Source organism: Watersipora subatra, chromosome 1, assembly GCF_963576615.1.
Source record: "Watersipora subatra chromosome 1, tzWatSuba1.1, whole genome shotgun sequence".
Lineage (NCBI taxonomy): Eukaryota > Metazoa > Bryozoa > Gymnolaemata > Cheilostomatida > Watersiporidae > Watersipora > Watersipora subatra.
In genome coordinates, this window is record NC_088708.1 from 36,067,874 (window position 1) to 36,080,001 (window position 12,128).

The 12,128-nt window shown below is 36.4% G+C and overlaps 2 protein-coding genes across 3 annotated transcripts in view; one reads left to right on the forward strand and one right to left on the reverse strand.

The window, feature by feature from the left end:
- The window catches only part of LOC137387077 (leucine-rich repeat-containing protein 45-like), a 70,247-nt gene that overhangs the window by 19,022 nt on the left and 39,097 nt on the right, over positions 1–12,128 (forward strand). The window contains exons 5-6 of the mRNA XM_068073372.1: positions 8,226–8,358; positions 11,514–11,692. Of these exons, the coding sequence (XP_067929473.1) occupies positions 8,226–8,358; positions 11,514–11,692 (312 nt within the window). The remainder of the gene's footprint in view (positions 1–8,225; positions 8,359–11,513; positions 11,693–12,128) is intronic.
- On the reverse strand, positions 1,656–6,915 carry LOC137396653 (uncharacterized). 2 transcript variants are annotated; one of them, XM_068082980.1, is made up of 3 exons: positions 5,870–6,915; positions 5,677–5,761; positions 1,656–2,732 (listed from the first exon to the last, which is right to left on the reverse strand). In XM_068082980.1, exons 1-3 carry the CDS (start codon positions 6,900–6,902, stop codon positions 2,114–2,116), a joined length of 1,737 nt encoding a protein of 578 aa, XP_067939081.1. In that variant the 5' UTR covers positions 6,903–6,915; the 3' UTR covers positions 1,656–2,113. The 2 variants fall into 2 exon arrangements, with proteins under 2 accessions (XP_067939081.1, XP_067939074.1); XM_068082973.1 differs by having other exon boundaries at positions 1,656–2,750.

Here is a 12,128-nt window from a genome sequence, read left to right on the forward strand (position 1 = left end):
GGTTGTGATTCAAATCAACACTCGTCACAGCTTGTCACTCCCTGACGAGTGACGCGTGCGAAACAATGTTATAACTGCCGCAAGAAAAATTTTAGTCAAAAATAGTCTAATTATATATATATATATAATACATATATAATACATATATATATATATATGTATATATACATATATTATATATACACATTATATATGCATACAATATATATATATACAATATATATATAAATTGTATATACATGTGTATACATATATATAATATGCATATATATAATATTTATACATAATTATATATAATATATATACATATAATATATATATGCTTTTTGGTTGAAAACAATTCAGACTTTGAATCTGAGTTTTTGTTTAATTCTAAGAAATTTTCCAGAATATGTCTAAGTTGTTGTCTCTCTGAAAACCGTTAATATTTGAGTTCATTTTGGCTGCCTAGGCACATATACGACAATTCTCAAGTAACCTTCAAGTTGACACTATGAAGGGAGCTTTTGCTGCTCATTTTAATTCATAGTTAAACACCATATTGATTTATTGGCTTTAGCATAATTTCACTTTGTCATTTGTAATTATGTTAAATACGCTATATATGTTATTTGTCTATCTACTCTATATAATTATATATCTACATGTATGTAAATCTCATTATTAGTTTATCTTTTTAATTTCATCCCTATGTCCAGTTATAGTGATTAAAATATAACAACTAAAAGTCCGCTTTGAAGAGGCTTTCAATTCGCGACATTCAAATCGCAAGTCTACAAACAAGTGCGACTAACCGTTAAGCTAAGCCGTTCTTATCATTTCTAACTCTCTTACATAGACACAGGTAGGCCTATATCCTTATTGCGCGTGTTCAATATGCACTTTTTATCAATTAATATTACCTTTTACTATTTTTATTCTTTAGAAACCTTTTTAAAAGTTTTTTTTTTCACAATTATTCATTACGTATTTCCTTAATTTGTAGTTTTCAAATGGGTTGCTTCAGTTTCAATTACACTCCTATTTCTGGTTTCGATAAATCTGTAAAAGCTAAATACTTGTCACGCGGACAAATGTATTATCTGGAGTAGGAATTACCTTTACATTCTCTCTCCATTTAGTCTGACAAGGTATCAGACAACGACAGTCGGATATCTCATTTTTCACGTATCGTCCATTAAAACTTTGAATACAATGTACTTCTGCTGCAACAGTAATATTTTTTATACACACTTCTATGTACTCATTGTTTATTTTTTCTCTTACAATGTAATTTCTTTGAACTGCACAAAAACACTTTTCTCATGATATGATGTTTAGAAGTTAGAATGGTAAATGTTGTATTATGTTCAATAAAAGAGTTTTCTGCGCAGTCTTTTTATTATTCGGGCAATGCCGGGCATTCCTTTACTTTATTTATATAAATCTCAATAGTTCTCTGAGTGTCCAGTTAGAGCGATAATGTTTCAAGAAAAAAATCTGCTGTGAACGGGATTTGAACTCACAACCTCAACTTCTCCGAATAGATATTTATCCAATACACTACGCTGTCCAACTGGCTATACTATGGAATACATTGGGCACATACTTCTTACACATGCCAATATTTTATAGTTTCACATTTAGCACTGCAGCTATTGAATATGTGTGAAGCCTTACTGGGAGAACAAATGTGTGCTCATATGTGGTAAAAATGCTTAAACTCACAGGGCCAACAAGACTATTGCAATCAGTATAGATCTGTAGTAGGCACTGCAACTGGTACTGAATAAATTAAACAGAAATGAACACAGGATACAGAAATAAACACAGTACACATGAATAAACAAAACACTTTCATTTAAAAGTTAGAATGGTAAGTGTTGTATGTATTAATTGAAAATAAATTTTCTGTGCAAAAACTTTTCATCACCCGTGCAACGCTGGCCATTTACCTAGGTTCCCATAGGTTGTTGATGATGTCATTTATTATGTTATATACGCTATAAATATCCCATAGGTTATTGATGATGTCATTTATTATGTTGTATACGCTATAAATATCCCATAGGTTATTGATGATGTCATTTATTATGTTATATATACGCTATAAATATCCCTTTTTAGTGCTGAGCTAGAGCACATCATATCTTGAGTCTGTTCGTCCAATGAGACCAAAACTAGGCCCGTAGCAGGCTTGTTCAGCAGATATAACAGCGTATTCCTCATTCGGTGCGCCGCCACTTGTTTCATTGGACGCTTGCTCATTTCTGCTTATTTCATTGGGCAAAGACATGTCGGCGCTTTTGTAATTGGCTGAAGTCAAATTGCCCCTTTTTCTGTAAAGGGAGGGAAGGCTGTCAAGTGTTTTATTGGGGGAATATGAGTGTTCAGTTTCTTTCAATTCGGTCATCTGCTGCCTTTCTCTCGGTAAACTTTGGGGCCGTCTAAACCACCTTTGTTTTTGGCCATCGAAACTCTGTCCTTGAGGTGTGTCAACATGCTTTAACTTACTGATTTTTGCTGCCTCCGCTGCAGCCCCGCTCTTTTCACAATCTCTAGAATATTCTTTGAGATTATCTGAACATTCCTGCTCATGTATATCGCTCTTTGCTGAGGCATAGCTTCCATTTATTTGGAATATCTCCTTTTCTGATGCAATGTTGCTGCTGGGAGTTTTGTTTGTTTTCCACTCTCGTAACATCAACTCATTTGATCTTCCTGATGAGACCTCTTGACCCGATGGCTCATCGCTGCAAATAAATACTACGCTGCTTAAATAATACTACTTGCTGTGTCTGTGTACCATCAGTATATGAGGCTCACCGAGCAAAGGTGTACCCGAAGAGTGAAAACATGAATTATACAGGATCATGTCACCAAGTCAAAGCATGAATTGGCGCTTGTGTTTGTATTCATATGCCACAAGAGTAAAAATCGTGTGCAGATTTATAAAATCCTATCACATTTAATAAAAGGCCATTTTCCCACGACCAAACACAAGCGATTGTTTGGGAGCTTCATGATAAATGCACACAACTCCCGAAAAATTATCCGTCAACGGCTGTTATCCATCCGTCAAAAAATTTAACCATTTTTGTGTGAAGTAGTTTAAGTATAATAATGATACAAAACACATATAAACCTATTTAAATATGTTACTAAGTCTTTGAAAAGTTGGCGCAATATCCTAAAACTAACCCATCTGATCGGATTATACATAAATAAATTAATTTGGCCTAAAATTGCCATTAAAACTTGACAAAACCTTTTCAATCAAAATTAAGACGGGCCAACGACACGCTGATAAGGCCGTGCGACAGAGAGTAGAACCATTAAGCCGTGCGCATTTCACGAAAAAAACGTGCACATTTCACCAGTCTAAGGCATTGTCCAATTGCCGAAGGTTTCTGTAATTAACGTAGAAGTACTGAAAAGTCTAAAGATTTTGTTGATGATACTGCGGCTGTGCCCAATACCCAATATCGCGGTACTTCCTGCCATTTTTAATATCTGCAAAATTAAGTAGGCTAGTAGGCCTACATTTTCTTATAGATATATCTATGTAAATAGATACATCTATTTCTATGACAACCAGCTAAAATCTGTTTAGATTTTTAAATTCAGCATAATTTTTTAGATATAAATGCAGAAATCTAGATGACTATCACAACTTCTTGATATTGGTTGCTATGACCAATGATATACAGCCCCCCTAGCTTGTGTATATTACACAGCAGCTTGCCATTTTACTTCTACTATTGCATTTCTCTTTTTGCAGGAGGAGAGATATAAACATATAATATTTTCCTTTCATTATTGCTGTTTGTTGAACATAATAACACCCGGTACATTACAGCTACCATTGCAGCTACCATTGCAGTTATCCTATTGCACTGCAGTGCCATTTGACTGCTAATATTGATTTCTCAACCAACAGTACCCTTTCTTTTTTCCATTATCACTTTGGTCATGGGCATATGACAGTGGAATTTCTAGTAAATACACTCTTTCATTAGTTGAAGGGTAGTTGCTAAGGACAATAGGTTTTAGATGCTTGGAGATTTGCCAATTGTTGTACTTGCATTCCACGTTTAGATATCAAGGATTATACCTTAGGATTATGTTTTAAGTCATCAACTATTTATACAGTACTGCACCGAGTAATAACATTTTAATTAATTTTACCCTCAGCAATACTAGTACTTTCAACCTTTCAGTTTTTCATGGAATGCTCACTCTGCGTGTGCATTTGTTACAAATGATCTGATTTGCTGTATCTGGTGTGTGTATTTTATATGTTAATTTTTTAAATTGGCAGTTATATTTACCGTTGTTATTAAAAGGTTAAATAGAGCTAGTTACAATTAAGATAACTTTGTGGTGCGCTTAATAATTCACACCCAAAATCACGATGACTGACATTTTCAGTCGCCATTTTCTCAAATGGAATTGCGACTGCACGCACTGTAAATTTTGATCTACTAAAGCTACAGAAAAAATAAAATTATTTTCTTAATCCTCAAAAAAGTTTATATATTGTGATAGTGTAACTTTAAAAGCCTCTATATTCGGACAGTGTACATGTAACTTTAAAAGCCTCTATATTCGGACAGTGTACATGTAACTTTAAAAGCCTCTATATTTGGACAGTGTACATGTAACTTTAAAAGCCTCTATATTCGGACAGTGTACGTGTAACTCTAAAAGCCTCTATATTCGGACAGTGTACATGTAACTTTAAAAGCCTCTATATTTGGACAATGTACATGTAACATTAAAAGCCTCTATATTCGGACAATGTACATGTAACTTTAAAAGCCTCTATATTCGGACAGTGTACATGTAACTTTAAAAGCCTCTATATTCGGACAGTGTACATGTAACTTTAAATACTATTCATCGTTTTTTTGACGTCATCACCCTGTTTGCACATGCGCTCGTCCACAAAAAAGCTGCTGTTTTTGTAGAAAACGATCGTTTTTCTCTTGATTAATAGTGTTTTTCGGTGTTGTTTTGACATTAAATTAAAAAATTTGCAAACAAAAGCATTGTTAGCAATAATTAATTACAGAAGCTTTGTGTTTTTAACGATCAAAGTTGTCCATAAAGATGGCAGACAACAATAGAATGACGCCACGAAAAAACGAAAGATAAATTCTGATAGTGTAACTTTAACGTCTATATATTCAGATAGTGTAATTTTGAAAGTCTATATATTTGGTTAGTGTAACTTTAAAGTTGAGATACTGTTTGTTTGCTTTGTTTCATCATTAATATATACAAAAGAAATGAAAACTAGACTACGAGCAACCTTCAGAGAAGGTGATGATGAGGCCATGTGCGCGATAGCAAAAGCTAATATTTAGCGCGGACTTAATATTATGATATTAGATCCTAATATATGATGACACAATATTATTAATATTCTGATAGTGTAACTTTAAAATGACTGAATTCACCATAAGATGCATTTTTCTAGGTTCGATGAGTGTATATACATGTATGTATATAGCTTGCTAGATGCACTAAATTGCTATATTATGAGAAGCATAAACACCAGTAGGACCTATACGTAGATAAATGTAATATCACGACGATGACAATGATTACATTAGCCTCGCGTAGAGTATTATTTTATAAATTTTTTCCCAAGCTATATTAATGCAAAGCAATTATTTTATATATTATAATTACCTGTAGGACTCTATATCACTTGTCTCGCAGTTGTTGTGACCTATATAGAAGGTATTCTCTTCTTGAACTGGTCTTGTAAGTCTTTCTGCAATTTGTGAGAGATTATATGAATACTTGACACCTCAATCACCAATATGTTCGGAAAAACAGGATGGATTGAAATTAGGAAATGAAGCTACCTAATTGTTTTTACCTCTTTGCTCTGTGTAATGGGTGACAGCTCTTGTCAGATCAGGAGGCATTCCTTTGTTATTGAAAGGTTGGAGGAGGATGGTGAGAGCGCTTGGCTCTACTGACTCTACTATTGTACTGATAGCATGGGCATTCTTCACTCTGATGGCCTCATGCAATGCAGTGTTTTGTTCTCTATCTTTTCTCCCCAATAGCACAACACGCTGGCTTACTGCCACAGCATATAGCATGGTTGCTAGCATCGATACTCCTTTGTTGCTGTTGCTAAGGCCATCAGTGCGGGCGGCATAGTGCAGAGCTGTTTGAGTTCGTCCATCAGCGATGTAGAGCAAATCAAAACGTCGTTTATTTGACCTAAGGAGATCAAAGATACACCTCACCATTCTATCATCTTCGTTCTCAGCAGCGATGTGTAACAGTGTGCGACCGTCATTGTCTGAAGCTTTCATTAGTTTTAGGCGCTCACCAAGTTTTTCTTGTCTCATGACGTATGTAAAAAGATCCAGATTTCCTTTCATGGTTATGATATGTAAAATTGTGTTTCCTCTCCTGTCTTTCCGCAGTAGCAACTCTCGACGACTTTCTCGTTCTCTTTTTTCGACGCCAGGGCTGTTGTCAGATAGCAGACTTAAGATACATTTGAATACTTTGGAATCGAAATATGAAAGAGATTTTTGTAAGAAAGATTCACCTTGTGAGTCTACAGTTGAAGTAAGGTTTTTTCTAAGAGCAGGTGGGATGGTTCTCAATAGTATCCTTACTAGCTCTTCATCATTTTTATAAACTGCCCTATGCAAGGCAGTCCAACCTCTCTTACTCTGGGCTTTGAGTAGGTTTAGTTTCTCTCCATCATTTCTCAAACTATCCAAGATACACCGGCTCATTGTTCTGCTTCTCCGATCGATAGCCTCATCAAGCGGCGTGAAGCCATTCTGGTTACGCTTTAGATACTGTGAGAGACGTTTCTCTGCTGGTATAATATCTATAAGTCCTTGCAGCTCGTTGACCCACTCTTTGTAGACGAGGATATGCATAGGAGTGTCTCCTAAATTGTCCATCATCATTGACAGTTCTCTTGCCTTATCTATGAATCCTGCCATGGTGAGCTTCTCACCTAGTTCTAGCTGCTGGCTTCCTTATATACCTGACATGATTTCACGCATCACTGATATAATGATAAATTATACAGTACATAAATTATATCAGTGATGTCTCAGTACGTAAAATCCTTATACCATGAACAGTTGCTTTCTGAAGTCATATGGGACATTTACTGTATGAACAGCTATATGTAATCTTCTACCACAAGAACGGCTGTCTAGAGTCTACTATACAAAGTTGTCAAAAATCTACCATACAAGCCACTGTCTAAAACCTATATGAGCCACTGTCTAAAACCTAGATAAGCCACTGTCTAAAACCTAGATGAGCCGCTGTCTAAAATCTAGATGGATCACTCTCTAAAACCTAGATGAGCCATTATCTGAAACCTAAATGAGCCATTGTCTAAAACCTAAATGAGTCACTGTCTAAAACCTAGATGAGCCATTGTCTAAAACCTAGATGAGCCATTGTCTAAAACCTAGATGAGTCACTGTCTAAAACCTAGATGAGCCATTATCTGAAATCTAAATGAGCCATTGTCTAAAACCTAAATGAGTCACTGTCTAAAACCTAGATGAGCCATTATCTAAAACCTAAATGAGTCATTGTCTAAAACCTAAATGAGCCACTGTCTAAAACTTAAATGAGTCACTGTCTAAAACCTAGATGAGCCATTATCGAAAACCTAGATGAGCCATTATCGAAAACCTAGATGAGCCATTGTTTAAAACCTAGATGAGCCATTATCTAAAACCTAAATGAGTAATTGTCTAAAGCCTAGATGAGCCATTGTCTAAAACCTAGATGAGCCACTGTCTAAAACTTACGCCAACATCTGTTTAAAATTTACTGTAAGACAAGGTCTCAGTTGCACTATAAAACGTGTTTAAAGTCTACTATACAAGCATCTGTCTAAAATCTGATATATAAACGTCTGTCTAAGGTATACCAGTAAATGGACAATAGTTTCATATTGTAATGACCTCACTGCATTTTATGTACAAAAAACTTGACTACGCTTAGAAAAACATAGTTGTCTAAACGTGGTTGTCTAAACGTGGTTGTCTAAACGTGGTTGTCTAAACGTGGTTGTCTAAACAAAGCTACTGTTACAGTCTTTGATATATTTACCTTGATGCTAGCTTGCAGGTAGCCGTGCTATTACTGCTTTACTACAAGTTCATAAAGGAGCCTATCCCCTAAGCTTGGTCAATGTGTATTATTTAGCTGTAGACTGTTTTTCAACTTTTCAGCTGTATGTAATATCCTCTGTGGACTCACCACCAACGTAGCATGCAGAAAGCTCAATCTAAAGGGTAACAACATCAGAGGTAAATCTGTTGAAAGTCTTGGACATCTGCTTGGTCAAAACAGGACTATCGAGAGGTGAGCCCAATAGATGTAGCCTATCTATATATTTAGTCTATACATAGATGTAGTCCATCAATAGATGTAGTCGATCAATAGAGGTAGTCCATCATTGTCCCAAACCATAATCAGTAAAATTTGAGAAATGATCGCTGTTTATTTGTAACATTACGTGAATTTATACTGTAGTTAAACTTCAACATTTGAATTTCTTGAAAGTCGTCATAAAATTTGACCAAGTATTAGTCTTAAAATAAGCAATTTTCAACATATGAAATGTAGTAGTTTTGTAAATCAATACATAAGAGTGCAGTTCTCTTTACCATTCTTTGTTTCTACAGTGCTTAATATTATTAAATGGGGCATCAAACTTTTGTATTTTGATTTTGAAATAATAGATATGAAAAAGATTAGTGTGAGATTAGTGTGAGATTAGTGTGAGATTAGTGTGAGATTAGTGTGAGATTAGTGTGAGATTAGTGTGAGGCAGCGAAAAAATATTAAAACAACAACTAATAAAAAAACACAAACCATTTCTTTAAGAATCTTCAAAGTCTACTAGTTATTATTACAAGGAAAGTGAAATTGATTGAATAAAAGGGACTGAAACTAGTGAAAGTAGAATGACTATTTCTGGTAAGTAAAAGTGGAGTATATTTGTTTTACACGTTTTACCCATCTTCTTTTCATTATTGCAAGAAACTACAGACATGGAGACATGTGAGTTGGCGGTTTATAATTACACCATAAAATATGTACACAAGTGACTATACAATCGTATGAACACAAATCAGCATCTTTTTCTTACACTCAGTAGTTATCTGCACTTGTTAAGAGGATTCGGTCATAAGTTTATGCTATATTTAATGTCTTTCAATTCACTCAAATGTATTATATATGTTGTACTGCGTTACTGCACATACTGCAGTCCGAGTGCAGCTAGTGTACGAAGTCAGAGGGTAGCCAGTATATGAAATCAGAGGGCAGCCATTGTGTGGTGTCAGAAGGTAGCCAGTGTATGAGGTCAGAGGGCAGCCAGTGTATGAGGTCAAGGGAGCCAGTATATGAGGTCAGTTGGCAGCCAGTGTATGAGGTCAGGGGAGCCAGTGTATGAGGTCAGAGGGCAGCCATTGTATGGGGTCAAAAAGTAGCCAGTATATGAGGTCAGAGGGCAGCCATTGTATGGGGTCAGGGGAGCCAGTGTATGGAGTCAGTTGGCAGTCAGTGTATGAGGTCAGAGGGCAGTCAGTGTATGATGTCAGACAGCAGTCAGCGCATGAGGTCAGAGGGCAGTTGGTGTATGGGGTCAGAGGGCAGTCGGTGTATGGGGTCAGAGGGCAGTCAGTGTATGGGGTCAGAGGGCAGTCAGTGTATGGGGTCGAGGGCAGTCAGTGTATGAGGCTAGAGGCAGCTGGAGTATTCGATTCGAGGGTAACTGTGCCTAACATCAAAAGTGGCTGTGACAAGGTTGGAAATTAAGTGCAGTCTCAGAGACTTGGTAAATATTTAGAATGTGCTCAAGCTTGACTATAAAGACAAAGTATAGAATTCCACTCGCAAAACACCCGTAGTAAAAGTGTAGACCTCTGTCTGTTCAGTCAAGTATTTTCAGAATGCCATAGTTTATCCTCGACTACTGCTCCCACTAAATGGGTTTTTAAGGAAATTGCGCCGATTCTCGCGTAGCATATAGCTAATTTTCTGTAGGTCAGGTAGGAAGTTAGTGCACCCACCTGCTCAAAACTCTGCCGTTCCTGAGGCTCCGTCGGACTGTCAGCATTTTGTAAATTCAGAGATTTGTAAATTTGACAAAAAAAATGTGAAAAACTTATCTGGGTTTTTGAGTATAGAATTTTAGATTAGCAGACTTCGTATGATAATTATCTCTATTAGGCACTCTGGTAGTCTATGTTTGACTAGCAGTTGTCTGTTAGAATTGTTAGCTCTATTAGGGGCTCTGGTAGTCTATGTTTGACTAGCAGTTGTCTGTTAGAATTACTAGCTCTATTAGGTACTCTGGTAGTCTATGTTTGACTAGCAGTTGTCTGTTAGAATTGTTAGCTCTATTAGGTACTCTGGTAGACTATGTTTGACCAGCAGTTGTCTGTTAGAATTGTTAGCTCTATCAGGTACTCTGGTAGTCTATGTTTGACTAGCAGTTGTCTGTTAGAATTGTTAGCTCTATTAGGTACTCTGGTAGTCTATGTTTGACTAGCAGTTGTCTGTTAGAATTGTTGGCTCTACTAGGTACTCTGGTAGTCTATGTTTGACTAGCAGTTGTCTGTTAGAATTGTTAGCTCTATTAGGTACTCTGGTAGTCTATGTCTGACCAGCAGTTGTCTGTTAGAATTGCTAGCTCTATTAGGTGCTCTGGTAGTCTATGTTTGACTAGCAGTTATCTGTTAGAATTGTTAGCTCTATTAGGTGCTCTGGTAGTCTATGTTTGACTAGCAGTTGTCTGTTAGAATTGTTAGCTCTATTAGGTACTCTGGTAGTCTATGTTTGACTAGCAGTTGTCTGTTAGAATTGTTAGCTCTATTAGGTACTCTGGTAGTCTGTTTGACTAGCAGTTGTCTGTTAGAATTGTTAGCTCTACTAGGTACTCTGGTAGTCTATGTTTGACCAGCAGTTGTCTGTCAGAATTGCCAGCTCTATTAGGTACTCTGGTAGTCTATGTTTGACTAGCAGTTGTCTGTTAGAATTGTTAGCTCTATTAGGTACTCTGGTAGTGTATGTTTGACTAGCAGTTGTCTGTTAGATTTGTTAGTTCTATTAGGTACTCTGGTAGTCTATGTTTGACTACCAGTTTTCTGTTAAAATTACTAGCTCTATTAAGTACTCTGGTAGTCTATGTTTGACTAGCAGTTGTCTGTTAGAATTGTTAGCTCTATTAGGTACTCTGGTAGTGTATGTTTGACTAGCAGTTGTCTGTTAGATTTGTTAGTTCTATTAGGTACTCTGGTAGTCTATGTTTGACTACCAGTTTTCTGTTAAAATTACTAGCTCTATTAAGTACTCTGGTAGTCTACGTTTGACCAGCGGTTGTCTGTTAGAATTGCTAGCTCCACTAGTTCCACCCGCTCTAAAAGGTATGCATTTATAAAACTAGAGCCTTTTTACCCAGATCCATGCATGTGTTTGTCCGAGCTGATGACAGCTGTTGCCCGTTGCAGCTTGTCTCTCGAGTGGAACAATGTTGGTATGCTTGAGGAGCCATTTATGGTCTTCTGTGAAGGAGTTGGAGGCAGTACATCGCTCATTACTTTGGATCTCAGGAATAATCAAATATCACATCAGGGAGCTGGGGAGTTGGCCACAGCACTCAAGCGTAACACAGTTCTCAAGCTGTTGGGTAAATTATGCGTAAAATGGAAAAGTGTGGCATTCTTTGTGGACATGATAGAATTGAAGATTAAATTCTATATAAATATAAAGATCTTACTATGTTATGAAAGGCATCATTTTAAGGTCATGACAAATAATGTTTAAGCAACCCAGTGTTGTGAATGAAGTGTTTCTCTCAATTTCATAAAATTGTGTGTAATTGTCTGAAAAGATTGTGAATAGGTCAATAATAAGCGGGCCATTAGGTCAAATAGCTTTCTACTCACAATGCTTCAGGTAAGACTTGTTGATGAATTGACTGATAGGACTATCGGTGAATTACTTTGAAAAATCTCAGCTATTGTTAAACCAATGTTATGAGCGCATCTCATTCTAGAGTGTAGCCCAATGAGGATATCTCATCCTAACATGTAGTCCTATGAGTGTATCTCATCCTAACATGT